General features: G+C 35.1%; 1 protein-coding gene across 1 annotated transcript in view; it reads right to left on the reverse strand.

The window, feature by feature from the left end:
- LOC145283900 (pyridine nucleotide-disulfide oxidoreductase domain-containing protein 2-like) overlaps positions 1-13,354 on the reverse strand; it is a 94,714-nt gene extending 81,360 nt beyond the window's left edge. The window contains exon 1 of the mRNA XM_080133002.1: positions 12,711-13,354. Within this exon, the coding sequence (XP_079989128.1) occupies positions 12,711-12,864 (154 nt within the window). The 5' untranslated portion in view covers positions 12,865-13,354. The remainder of the gene's footprint in view (positions 1-12,710) is intronic.
- Between the last annotated feature and the right edge of the window lie 1,427 nt (positions 13,355-14,781).

A 14,781-nucleotide genomic window follows, 5' to 3' on the forward strand; every position in this document is an offset into this window, starting at 1 on the left:
TAATTTACCAGGAATTTTTGTTTTGATTATAACTGAAGGAACCCAGGATATATATATATATATATATATATATATATATATATATATATATATATATATATATAACCTGGGTTCCTTCATATATATATATATATATATATATATATATATATATATATATATATATATATATATATGTTACATGGAAAAGGGCTGTCCCCTTTCCATGTAAATAAGAAGAATATTAAATAAGTGAAAATGAGATTAGGATAAGCCTAGAATCGAACCCTTTAGGCAATGTTAAGAAATGGAATGTTAGAAATTTAGTCTATTGCTAAATTCTGTTAGAATAGTTAAATATTGTTTATATCGGAAAAAAAGAGTTGATTGTTCATTCTTTTAGAAATCTGAATATTAAATATGTCAGTAAAAGACTGAACAATGCAATGTGTGTCACGTTTACATCCGGGTGACTGTCGTTTAATTGTTATGGACTTCCGTTTCTTATAATAAATAATTTTACCAAGAATTTTTCATAAGTTTTGGTTTTGGTATTGGTTTCGACTATAACTGATGACACTCCAGTAAACTATTTTTTTTAATAAACAGTTTATCAAGAATTCTTCGTAAGTTTTGGTTACGATTATAGCTGAAGGAACTCAAGTTAGTTAGCAATTTAGTTTATATATATATATATATATATATATATATATATATATATATATATATATATATATATATATATATATATATATATAAAGCTGAACGTCTGTGTGTGTGTCTGGTCACGAATAGGCTCCTATATCGTTGACTATTATAAAAACTGATCACATATAATGATAGAAGATAGAAGATGTATCGAGACACAGGAATGGGTATGTTTGATCTGGCATAATGATGATTCATTAAAATTGTGAGGTCTGCGTTCGCGCCTGGTACACAAAGTATGGAAATAAAAAAATTCAAAATTTAAAAAAATACGTTTACAAGTGTTTTTGATATAGATGTACATAATAATACTTTGATAAGTATGTTTTATCTTAAATAGGGATGGTATAATAAAATTGTGGGGTCTGTGTTCGCGCCTGGCCTCCACAGAATGGAAATAGGCACAAACTTTAATAAAGACTTTTCATATCTATCTGGATAAGTATACTTTGATAATTATATTTCAGTTTGAAGAAATATGGTATAATAAAATTATGGGGTGTTCGTTCGCACCTGACCATCATAGAATGGAACTATGTCACAAAGTTTAACAAGGTTTTTTAATATAGATCCACAGAATATTGTGATACGTGTTTCAGTGTGAACAGGTATGGTATAATAAATTATGAGGTTTATCTATTTTATTTTTACTTTCATCATATTTTGCTTTGGTTTTGATACCCCCAAATTCGAAGCTATCTCTTTACAACTCTTCCTTTTCATAACCTATCATCTATATATATAAAAGCAAAAATGTGTGTATCTATGTTTGTATGTATGTATATGTGTTTGCACGTTCACTAAAAGCTTTCGACAGACGGAACAAAAATTCACAAACTCAGTATCATATTGAAGCTCCATCCTTCGCTCGAAAAATATCGAAAAATTGGCCAAAAAGCGTTTATTTTTTTCACCCTGAAATCGACAATTTTCGAGAGGGGGGGTCAACAAAAACGGTCCTCTCGTGACGACGACCGGTTCTACGCATGCGTCAGATGACGTCATGACCTGATTTACTTCAAATAGTTGAAAAATTGACTAAATTTCATGTACGTCGTGTTAGCTCAGTTGGTTTGCGCATTGGTTCGTTATCTAAATGTTTTGGGTTCGAATCGTGGTGTAAGATGTCTTTTGGTTTTTCTTTTTTCGATTTTTTAAATTTAAATCGTGATATTTAAGCCATTTTTCACGTAACGTTCGTTTTTTTGTTTTTTTCTTTACTTCACTTATCCACCCCCGACCACACACCCAAAACACCCGGGTACCCACTGATTTTTTAAATTTTAATATCGAAACAGGCTTCCTTAAGCCATTTTTCTTTTTTGTTTTTTCGATTTTTACATTTAACATCGTTCGTTTGCCTTATGTTAGTTTTTTTGTGTTTTTTTTTCGATCTTTTGATTACCCCCCCCCCCGCTAAAGTTTTAACATTGTTTTCTTTTTTACTTCGCTTATAACAAACAAACCTGATCATTGACCTCATTTGCTGAATAGCTATTGCTGTCGTCGTCGTAACACTCAACGACTTCCGTGTGCGCACCTGTCAATTTGGTTCTTACTTAAATAAATTCAAACATCTTTCAGTAACTCATTCTGGCTGGCCGATTTTATTTTCAAGCTTCGCCTCAGGGCTTCGAGTTCGATCTTAACCCCCCCTCCTCGGTTTCTTTTTTATTTAACACCACACACCCCTCCAAACACCTGGGAAACGCCGGGTACTCCCGCTAGTACTTTCATAAATCAGAGTCCATTTTCTGTAGGCTGTTTTTGAACCCAGTCAACGACGGGTACTTTTGCTAGCATATATATATATATATATATATATATCATAAATAAGTTTTGGTTTCGGTTTCGATTCAAGCTGATGCACCCAAGTCATATAGATATATTTTTTTTTTTTAAATCACAACTTTATAATATATAAGAATCCATAGAAAATGTATTTTATATTTAATATATACGAAATCTGCATAATTTACAATATCATATTTAAGCATATTTTACGCCGGGCGTCCCTGCTAGCTTAGATAAATGCTTTTGCAGTTTTAACAAAAGAGCTACAATAATATCAGAGCGTCTCCACTTATGTTAAACATCCACAGATCGCCAATATCAATACATTACATATGAAAGAGCCTGCTGCGGAATTTCCACAGGTCCTGCTAGTAAATATTGAACAGAATACGCAAAGAACAAACTATATGAAGCAACAAATAATTTAACTTCGGATTTGATATTTCGTTTCATTTATGAAATAGCATTTATTGATCAGGGTAAAATTAGATATAAAAAAGGTGGGAGTAATAGTAAGAGAAAGGCGATCCCAAAAGATGGGGTTAGTAAAATAAAGTAGTGTATTGTATGTAGATATAGAGTTGAGAGCGCTACGGTTTGTAGTAAATAAAACATTGATTGTTATATTTTTGTATTAAAACTAGCTGGCAACCCGGTTTTGCCTGGTCGTACAATATGCTTAATCCTCTAAAGATTATTATATATTACTAGGAATAATTTGCCCCGTTGACTAATTTGCAAAAAAACATAAAAAAATAATAATGATAATGTCGTTTTTTTTTGTTTTTTTTTTTGTTTTTTTTACAAAAAGCCACTCAGGGATAAGGGTTATTGCATGTACAGTACGTTGTACGTTAGTGCTGAGATTTCATAAAATGTCTACTTAAGGGGGCGGTTCATCAGAAATTTGTTTACGTTGGATTTGAAGACATCCAAGTTGTAGTCAGGTGGGAAACAGGCAGACGGAACAGAGTTCCACTGGCGTGCTGTTCTAAGAAAGAAGCTTTGTTCATGGAATCTACGTTTTGATTTAGGCACAGATAGAGAGTGGGGAAAATTTTTGACAGTGGCTTCAGCTAGACTGGTGTTTTTCGTAAAAGATTGGCGAGGGGGGACCAGAGATTGGAGCTCAGACGAGCACTTGCCATGGAAATAACGGTAAAACAAAGACAGGCTCGCAACGTCTCTTCTGTGGGAGAGAGGTTGCAGCGAAGAGAAAAGGGCATCCCCCACTAAGCCACGAAATTCCGTCTGTGTTTGTTTGGAATATCACGTCAGCTGTGTGAGACGAGAGAAAAGATGGCGTCGTTTGTAAGAATCTTACGTTTAATTGAAATCGGATTATTTTACACGTATATTTCGGCAATCAACTTCAGTGAGAGGCATTTTGAAATACATCTGCCTTGCTTTAATGCTAGGTTTATTTATGGTGTCTTTTACATTTAATAAAAACCCTTTCCAATATTTGCTGACGAGGAAAACTTGTTTATTAGAAAGCTGTATGTAATAATTGTTGTCCGTAACTTGATGTCTACCACAATAAAAACACTGTTTTCCGAAACGATCGTACAAATATTTGATTTTGTTGTTGTTCCTTCTTATGAAACGGATTTTTAATTTAATTATAATTTGGTTTTTAAATTATTAATCACATTACTAAATATTAAATTAGCTCTAGGATATTTACCTATCGAGCTTATTATATATCTAAATTACAACGAGCACTTTTTCTTTCCTGTATTTTAATTAAACTAGTAATTTCACTATTACATTAAAATACACTCTGCTCTTTAGACTATTGTTCTAATCGCCTTTAAAATATATATATATATATATATATATATATATATATATATATATATATATATATATATATATATATGCACATGAAGTTATGAACAGTACATAGGGCCCGAGCAAAGCTGGACTGAACTGCTAGTATATATATACATATATTAATGCTATTGAGTGCCGTTGCGGATAAACAAAAAAAAAGGCAGGGGCGATATCTTTGAGGAAATTACTTATGAGTGTTGTATTTCCGTAAACGCAAGTAGATTCACTCAATGGCGTGAGTGGATTTACTTACACAAGAACCAGACGGGAGGATACCATAGAAGAAGACCGGATGTATGACAAGGAGAAACTGGCCATATAACTTTTCTAAATTAATGAAAAACAATAATAATCCAGTAGCTTGCCAGTCAAATTTATCCAGAACTCTTTCGGCGCCATTTATCATAATTCAATAGAGGATTGATTCTATAATAATACATACGCAATCTGCATAGTGCTTAGTTACCGAATCGTATCAACGATCCAGTAACTTCATCAAACTTTACAGAAATAATTATTATGATTAGGAAAAAAAGATATTAGAAGGAGCACAAAAAAAAAAGGGAAAAAGAATTTTAATTCTAATTCGACAACAGTTAAGTTTTAAGATTTAAGAAACATTTTAAGGTGGTAAGGGACGAGGAGGAGTTTAAAATATTCAACCAGACACATGCTCCTTCTAATGTCGTTTTTCCTGATCATAATTGTTTCTGTAAAGTCTGATGAAGTTATTTGATCGTTGATATGATTCGGTAACCGAAACATGTGTAACTAAGCAGATAAAACGGTAATAAAATATATATATACACACACACACATATATATATGCACACACACACACACACATATATATATACACACACACACGCACACACACACACACATATATATATATATATATATATATATATATATATATATATATATATATATATAGGGTGACCCCCCCCAAAAAAAAAGCTAAATGGAGGCCATCTAGAACATATGCTGTAGAACGGAGAAAAAAAGGCCAAAGACCCTAGTGTTTTGATGTGTTGTTTTGAATATAATAAACTAGTTATGACCAAAGTTTCATTTCATTCGGACAAAACACTAAGAAATGGGGCCTAATTAGAGTTGGGGCCCGTTTGTTTTCGGTCACCCTGTATGTATATATATATATATATATATATATATATATATATATATATATATATATATATATATATATATATTAATGCTAAAGAGAAACTGACCACATAAATTTTTTTATTATTAAAAAAATATCCTGTAGCTTGCCAGCTAAATTTATCCAGAACTCTCTCGGCACCATTTGTCCCCGGCCTGAAATCGAACATCTAATTATGAAAATATAACAGACTTATAAAAGAACTTTATTTCGAGACGCTAATAAAAATGCATTATAATATATATATATACGGATACAGTACTGTTTCGCTGTTTCACAGCTTATCAGTGCGTCTAGACAGGCACCTGCCTCAAACCAGGATCGAAACCCGACCGCCCAAATGACAGTCAAGACTTCCATAATTGCGCTATACGGCTGATGCTGCATGGTTAATGAATTAACGATGTTTTGCCATATATATATATATATATATATATATATATATATATATATATATATATATATTATAAATCCTTATTTCTGTTTGTTCACAATGACGTCATAGTATATATACGTGTACCTATTTACCATGCCTCCCTAAGGGACAGAGTTAGACACCAGGGTCGTTTTTTAACGTGAAGAAAAGGTACAAAAATAAAGTCGACGTCGAAGAAAATGGATGTGTAAAGTGAAGCTAAGAAATGGCTGGCTGTGGCCGGCGTGGGGTCGGAGAGGAAAAGTGTACACCGGGTGAGATGAACGATGGCGAGAGACTTATAAGTGGTGTTGAAACAATTTTTAATTTTTTATTTTGATTTCAAATGATGTATTTTGCAACAAGTTTTCGTTATAATACCTTTACAGAAATCACTTTTTCCATAGCTACCAACGTAATAGATGCACTGAGACTAAAGCTGCTTTCAGGTCTGCCAGCAACCACTGTAAAAGAGTAATAAAAAATGCAAGAGAGCTATATGCCCAGTCTGTTAAATCCAAGGTAGCTGATCAGCGGCTTGGATCCCACCAGTTTTGGCAAATAACAAATAGGATCCTGAACAGAAGTGTGCGTTCTATCCCAACCATTATCAATGGACCAGAGGTCATCTCGTCAGCGTCAGACAAGGCCAAACTATTTGCAAAGAACTTTGCAGCTAATTCTATGCTATGCGACGAAGGCCATCAACTCCCCATATTTCCTCCTATAACACAGAACAAGTTAGGTAACATACAAATATCCGTGCATGAGGTCGCCAAGCTAATAAAGAACCTAGATTCCAGTAAAGCAACTGGCCCTGATGGCATCCCAATTATAGTGTTAAAAAAGCTTCAACCAGAACTTGCTCCCATACTTACGAAACTATTTAAGCGCTGCCTTAAGGAGAAGTGCTTTCCGACTCCCTGGAAGACCTCATCAGTTTGCCCTGTATTTAAGAATTCAGGTGATAAGTCATCTCCTTCTCAGTACAGACCTATAAGTCTCCTATGTGTTATGAGTAAGTTGCTGGAATCCATATTAAATAGAGAAATAGTCAACCACCTCAGCAGGAATAACCTTCTTAGTGACACACAATATGGTTTCCGCTCTGCAAGATCTACCGCAGATGTGCTGACGGTTATATCCCACAGGATTAGTGAATCTCTTGACAAAGGCTTCCTTTCTAGGGCAATTGCTCTTGACATATCAAAGGCCTTTGACAAGGTATGGCATAAGGGTCTACTTCACAAGATTTCCAGCTACGGCATAACTGGAAATGTTTTCTCAATCATTAAATCATTTCTCTCCGATAGGCTCATAAGAGTAGTGGTAGATGGACAAAAATCGGAGGCCTGCAATATAAATGCTGGAGTCCCTCAGGGGTCAATCCTGGGCCCAACTCTCTTCCTGATCTACATCAATGACCTCTCTAAACATATACTTAAATCATTCATTGACATCTATGCTGATGACACAACCATCTACGGCAACACATCAAAGGCTGTAAATGACAAAGTTCTCTCTGATTCTCTCTCCTCTGATCTCGAGCGCGTGGTTCAGTGGGGGAAGATGTGGCTGGTTACCTTTAATGCATCCAAAACCAAACTCCTATCCTTACATCATCAACGCTCTGATCCCCATCTGGCATCAATTGTGATGGATGGCTCTCGTCTGGGTGAGGCCCCGTGTTTTGACAAGCTTCTGGGTTTGACCTTTACTCCTGATCTGAAATGGAACACGTACATCAAGTCTGTTGCCAAGGTCGCTGGAAAGATGGTGGGATCCTTCTACCGCTCCAGAAGATATCTCACTACTGATGCAATTCTCTATCTATATAAAAGCCAAGTACGTTTAAGGATGGAATACTGTTGCCATATCTGGGCAGGAGCTGCTAAAAACAGCCTATCCTGCCTTGACAGAGTACAAAATAGACTTTGTGGCTTAGTGGGGATGCACTTTTCTCTACCCTGCAACCTCTCTCCCACAGAAGAGACGTTGCGAGCCTATCCTTGTTTTATCGTTATTTCCATGGCAGGTGCTCGTCTGAGCTCCAATCTCTGGTCCCCCCTCGCCAATCTTTCACGAAAAACACCCGTCTAGCCGAATCCACTGTAAAAAATTTCCCCCACTCTATATCTGTGCCTAAATCAAAACGCGGATTCCATGAACAAAGCTTCTTTCTTAGAACTGCACACCTGTGGAACTCTGTTCCGTCTGCCTGCTTCCCTCCAGACTACAACTTGGATGTCTTCAAGTCCAATGTTAACAAATTCCTAATGAACCGCCCCCTTAATTAAACACTTCATCAAATCTCCACACTAACGTAATGTACTTGCAATAACCCTTATCCCTGAGTGGCTTCCGGGCCTTGATAAGTGGTGATCACTGTGTAAAAAAAAAAAAAAAAAAAACTTTATATATTATTTAAAGAGCGTTTTTCGCTCTATCTAATCGTTTAAATTGCAATCGTTTTAAAACAATTATGTCTTCTTTTTAGAACGTTGAATATGAGATTATAAAAAAGCAAATTCGCACAATCACTTATTTCAATTCAAGCTAGGCTGAAAAGCTGCTGAAACAGCTCACGATATCAATGATGCATTTAGCCCAGGAATCACTACTGGATACACAGCACCATGGTGGTTAAAGAAATTTTGTGGCGGCGACGGGAGTCTTGAAGATGATGAGTGTAGTGGTCGGCCATTAGATGTTGACAGCGATCAATTAAGGGCCTTAGTCGAAGCCATATAATAGTATTAATACGTTTAAGGAATAAACGCCTGGGTAGTATCACTAATAAGATACTCTGATGTATTCATAAACTAAACAAAAGAAGAACTAAGACACTTTGATCTGAAGACTAGGAAACTAATGATTATGCACAATGCATTGCAGGTGAAGGATATTGACCAACTTTCCGAATTAACTAGATTAAAACTAAAATAGATTAAATCAAGAAAAACAGTAAATATAGACTCTGTGGACAAAAAGACGGTATAGTGAATCATATGAAAAGTGAATGCAGCAAAAGAACACAAGAACAGATACAATTGTGTGGTGAAACTGTACACTGGAAACAATACAAAAAAAGTTTGAATACATAAACAAATGACAGACACAAGCAGGACATAGTACTGAAAAACGAAAGCCACAAAATCTTTGGGACATGTGTTGGATAATCAAGATGCCGGGGAATGACATTAAAGGAAAGTTGGTCAGAAGCCTGGAGGTGGGTGTTCCCGGGAATGACGTCAAAGAAGTAAAAGTGGGGGACGTAGAATCCCCGGAGATTAGGTCAGCAAGATTGACCGACATTTCAGGACAATGGATGGTGGAATGTTGACGTCATCTGTGCCAATAAAATAGATGTGCAGAAAATTGGAAAAAAGAGAAAAAACGACAACGATGGGCGAGCTAAGCAACACACACCAATCTCGTCACACATCCATCACTAATGTCAAAACTGTCATTCTGAAACCGAAAAGGTTATTTTGAATAAACAAAATATTTTATAACTAGCTGTGTGAGTTTTCACTTTGCTGCCAAGTGTATATATCGAGACAATGACAAAGGTTGATTTTTTTTAGAAATTATATAAACTGAAAAACACCTTTGACGACAGGCCATAGCGAATATATAACACATGGGGTTAGAAACAGATAAACTCATCCAACCAAGGAGACCGAATATCTTAATTGTTCAGAAGTATTAGAAAGAAAAAACTGCCAACTCATAGTTTTGGTGTTCGATTTTAATTTTATAAGGCCTGCTTCATAACCTATTAATTTTGGCTTGCAATTAAATTGTTCTATAAATATAATATTCTTTGTGTTTTCTTTTCATCGTGTCTGATTCAGATCATCTCCTTTGTGAGAGTGAGATTTATTTAAAAAAAAAAAAGAAGGGAATTTACATTATAAGATTGGGATGTACCCCAATCATATACTTGCTAATTGATCATCCATTGAGCTTGGACTAGCTTGTTTAAGTTAGAAAATAACTGAGTTTGCAAAGTCAGTTTATTATTTAAAATAAAAAATGAAATTCAAAATTAGTATATTTCTGCTCACTATATCTCCCCTCCCTCCCTCCCTCCTCTCTCTATCTATCTATCTATCTATCTATCTCTTAAGCTACGAGTTAAATAGTATCCCTACCTATGCTGATATTTCCTTTAAATAGTATTATTACCCGTGCTGATATTTCCAATCTTTTTGATTATTCTTTTCTTTATTCATTACCTTCGGCTATTAATAAACAAAGAGAGAGGGGGGGCTAAACCAAGATTGATCAATACTATTTAAAATAAAAGCATGGGGAGGACAAACAACATACAGTGAGAGAGGGTGAGAGTGATAGAAATGAGTCACTTGCTTAGTTAATTGCATCTTCTAGCTAATTAAAACAATTAAAATGGATTTTCTTTTTCAAATAAACCTCAATCCCAAAGCTGAAGAATATTTTAGCATGTATTTTGTGTGAAGACACCAACGTCGATTAACTTAGCTTTAGCATAATAATAGATTTACAGTAAAATTGAAGGTTTTTCTAAACGTAACTCAATCCCAAAACTGGAAAATATTTTAACATGTATTTTGTGTGATGCAAATAGGAAAAAAGCTTTATGGAAACCAACGTTGATTAACTCAGTTTTAGTATAATAATGCATAATGATTCATTCATATGTAATATATTGATGTTGGCATTCTGTGGATGTTCGGTGTAAATGGAGACGCCCTGATATTATTGTACCTACTTACAATGCCTCCCCACGGGGCAGAGTTAGACACCAGGGTCATTTTTTACTGTGGAGAAAAGGTACAAAAATAAAAATTGTCTCAGTCGTGAAGGATTTCTCCTCCACTGAAAGAGAACGAGAAATGGAAGTGCCGCATCTGAAGAACAGATACTACACTAAGTATTTATCTAAACTAGCAGGGACACCCGGCGCAGCCCTGTGGTAAAATATGCTTAAATATGATATTTTAATTCATGCAAATTTCATATATATCATTAAAGAGTCAAGTTTTTATCGATTCTCATATACTATAAAGTTGTGATTTCAGAAATAAAAAAAATATATCCATGTGACTTGGGTCCATCAGGTTGAATCGAAACTGAAACCAAAACTTATGAAGAAAAATATATATATGTATATATAAATATATATATGTAACCTGAGTTCCTTCAGCTATAATCGAAACCGAAACCAAAATTTATGAAAAATTCTTGGTACAATTATTTAAAAAAATATATAGATGACTTGAGTGCCATCAGCTATAATATGGCACAATCACGTTTCCACACTGGTTGTCACCAGAGCACCGAAGTTAAGCAACGTTAAGCCTGGCCAGTATCAGATGGGTGACCGTTTGGGAAGGCGAGGCACTCTATGTACCGCTAGGTAAAATATAAGGTTGAAAAACTAGCGCGGTCTATCCTTCTCTTGGAGGTAGACGGGACTCTCGTGAGCCATCGTAGGCACCCCATTTACGTAGGCGTCATGATAAAAAAATACCCTTGATAGCCCTGGCGAAGCATCAAATATTCAGCTACCGACAAGATTTGAATTACACTACAAAACTCGTGGAGTGAGTTCAATCTCAGCTGCGGCTGCACTGGATGGATGGAACTATAATTGAAACCGAAACCAAAATTTATGAAGAATTCTTGGTAAAATTATCTATTACAAGAAACGAAAGGGCGTAACAATTAAATGACAGTCACTTGGAAGAAAAAAGATGTAAGCGTGACACACAAAATAACACACATGCTATTGTATCAATATATAGATACACTAGCATGGGTTCCCGGTATTGCCCGGGTGTTTATGTTGCGCAAAAGAAAAAAAAAAAAAGTGGTAGTAGGAAGGAAGGCTTGAACCCGTACCACGAAGGAGGAAACGAACGTGAAAAAACCTGACGTCTTCGCTGTTACGACCACAGACAAACCGGAAGTAACATAGATTTAAATTAAGGCTAGACAATCGAAAAGAGGGGATGACTTTCGAAAATATCGGTGAAAAGAGCGACCTCTCCCTGTAGAAAAGTGCCCAATTGAGGGTGAAGAAATTAATGTTTTTAGCCAATTTTTCGTTATTTGTCGTCTGAAGGGTCGAACTTCAAAACGATACTCATCTTGTAAAAATCCGTCGCTTCTGCCGAAAGTTTTAGGCAGACATGCAAACATACATGCATACATTTATATATTGGTAGCTCAAATTTTCGACCCAAACCGATTAAAAAGCTTGCCCTATCTCTGAATACCCTTTATGTGATATTTCAAATGTTTAGACCAGAAATTGTCTGAGTTATTTGGTATTGACCGCAGAGGTAAATTTTGTAAAACTTTGACCCCTATTATGACCCCTTAACATTTATTGTTTTCGGCTCAAATCAAGTTATTAAGTTAGATCCATGTCCAAGGACCTATATCTAAAAGTTCAAGTATTTATATCCAAAATTGGCGGAGGAGTTTGATAGAGTTCTCAAAGGTCAAATCGTTGAACTTTAATCGCTTAACAACTAAATTTCTGACCGAAAACGGATTACAAAGATTTTCCCAAATCTTAATATCCTGTATATCAAATTTTGAGTCTGTAGACTGAAAATTGACAGAGTTATTGTATAGGGAAATGTACACAGACAAACACACAGGCACACACACAGACAGACACTTTCACTTTTATAGATATATAGATAGATTAATACCGTACTACCTTTAAGCTTTCTGAAAACCAACGTTGATTAACTCAGTTTTAGTATAATAAAGTATAATGATTGTAGTATTAAGATAAATATAAAATCTGACCTGCTCCAATAATAATGACGTCATAATTTGATTTCAAGGCATCTTGATGGATATATTTTCTGCTGTTCACCATCAAATTCCTTCCTTGTTTGTAGTCAGTTATTATTTTCATAAATCTAATGGTAATGCCTGTTTTGTTTGGAAATGCAAACATTTTTACTTGAAAGATTCGTAGTGTATTCTACAAAACGGCTGAATGCGAATGAGGTTTGTGAATGTTTCTTTTTTTTGTTTTTTTTTTAACGTGTCTTATTTCATGTTGCGCAAAGTTTGTCCCTAAAACCTTTGACCAAACGTGGCTTATCTTCAAAAACTAGCGTTTCTTCATTTTATAAACGTGCAATCACAACCTGATGACTGTCTTTTGTTTCTTTTTGGGTTTTTTGTTTCTTTTTTTGTTTTTGTTTGTTTGTTTTTTTGTTGTTGTTTTTTTGTAGATTATTCAGTCTATGACGTTTTATTTTCTTTGGTTTTGTTTTGTTTTGTCCAATAGATCTTAATATTTACAGGTAATGTGTTTACCCCTAATCTATAATATAAATCTCACCTGTCTGTTTAAATGTATGTATGTATGCATGCATGTATGTATGTATGTATGTATGTATGTATGTATGTATGTATGTATGTATGTATGTATGTATGTATGTATGCCTAAAACTTTTGACAGAGGGGATGGATTTTCATAAGATTGGTATCATTTTGAAGCTCGGCCCTTCGGACGATAAATATCGAAAAATTGGCTAAAAATATTAATTCCTTCATCCTCAACTGGGCACTTTTCTAGAGGGAGGGGGGGTCGCTTTTTTCGCCGATATTTTCAAAAGTCCCCCTCTTTTCGATTCGATTGACTAGCCTTAATTTAAACCTTCACAACTTCTGTTTTTGCGATGGACGCAACGGCAAAGACGTCACTTTTTTTTTCACATTATTTTCCTCCTTCACGGTATGAGTTCGAGCCTGCCTGCCTGCCTACTACCGCTTTTTTTTTTTTTTTTCTCTTTTTGCTCAAAACACACCTCTAAACACTGCGGATCACCCAGGTTAGTTCAATATATTTAATGAAAAACACAGCACGAAATGAATAACAAAACTTCTTTTGGTGCTAGTGCACTTAATGATCCGCATTATTTTAAAAAATAATATTTTCAAGTTTAATGCAGGCTTTATGACATTTGTTTTTATTAAATTGTAACGTTAAAGTACAGAATAGGTACAAAACACCTTCCTCTCTCCATGTTAAGAATGGCTTTCTAAATAATGTTATTATTTCTGCACGGATCTATAAGTGCACTAGTACTTTTCTTTTCCACAATAGCAACGAAAAAAAAATGGCAATTTATTTCACAGCAGGAAGTTAAAGGTAGGACTGTGGTAGAGAAAGAAGGAATAGAAAGTTCTTTTTATGGTCTGTGTCAATCAGTTGGTATATTCCCTGTGTTGTCTCGAATTAATGACTACTTCTTTCCAAGTGGAGGCCGTCGATGCTAAGAAGAGGTGTCCAGTGGACAGGGGATGAAAGAGGAGTGGTTTTGCTTGGCTGAAGGTTCGGTTCTGATTGATGATTTTCTGTAGTTTTAAAAAGTAGTTCTTTAGGAGACCGATGAGTCAATGCGCCTATTAGCTGATTGGCCAGTGTGTGGCCGAACAGCTCAGGGGGAGGGGGGAATTGATTCACAAAGGGAGATAGGTCTTTGTGACTGTTACAAATGTTAAAAAAAAAAAATACAGAGTAAAGCTTTAAAAGAACTGAAGGAATTTTTTCTACGGAAATCGCTCCAGACAACGTATGAAATCACTAAGGAGCTAAAACAAAAATACTATTTCAAGATCAAAAGCTAGCCAACGATGAGTGTGAGATGAATATATTCAGGGCCAGAAAACAACAATTATCCTCCCTTTGTCAGTAACATTGCTGATAGAATGTGAGGACTAAAGGACAAAATAAGGGAAGTGAGAATTACGAAGCTTCTGAAAATAAATCAAAGTTTTACTTTCTACTTTCCTTTTTAAAAGGGTGGAACGATAAAAGTGTCGCCCTAAACAAAACAACACTACAGCTTTATCTTAAAAC

The sequence above is a fragment of the Euprymna scolopes genome, chromosome 8 (assembly GCF_053919585.1).
Source record: "Euprymna scolopes isolate OS-2025 chromosome 8, ASM5391958v1, whole genome shotgun sequence".
Lineage (NCBI taxonomy): Eukaryota > Metazoa > Mollusca > Cephalopoda > Sepiida > Sepiolidae > Euprymna > Euprymna scolopes.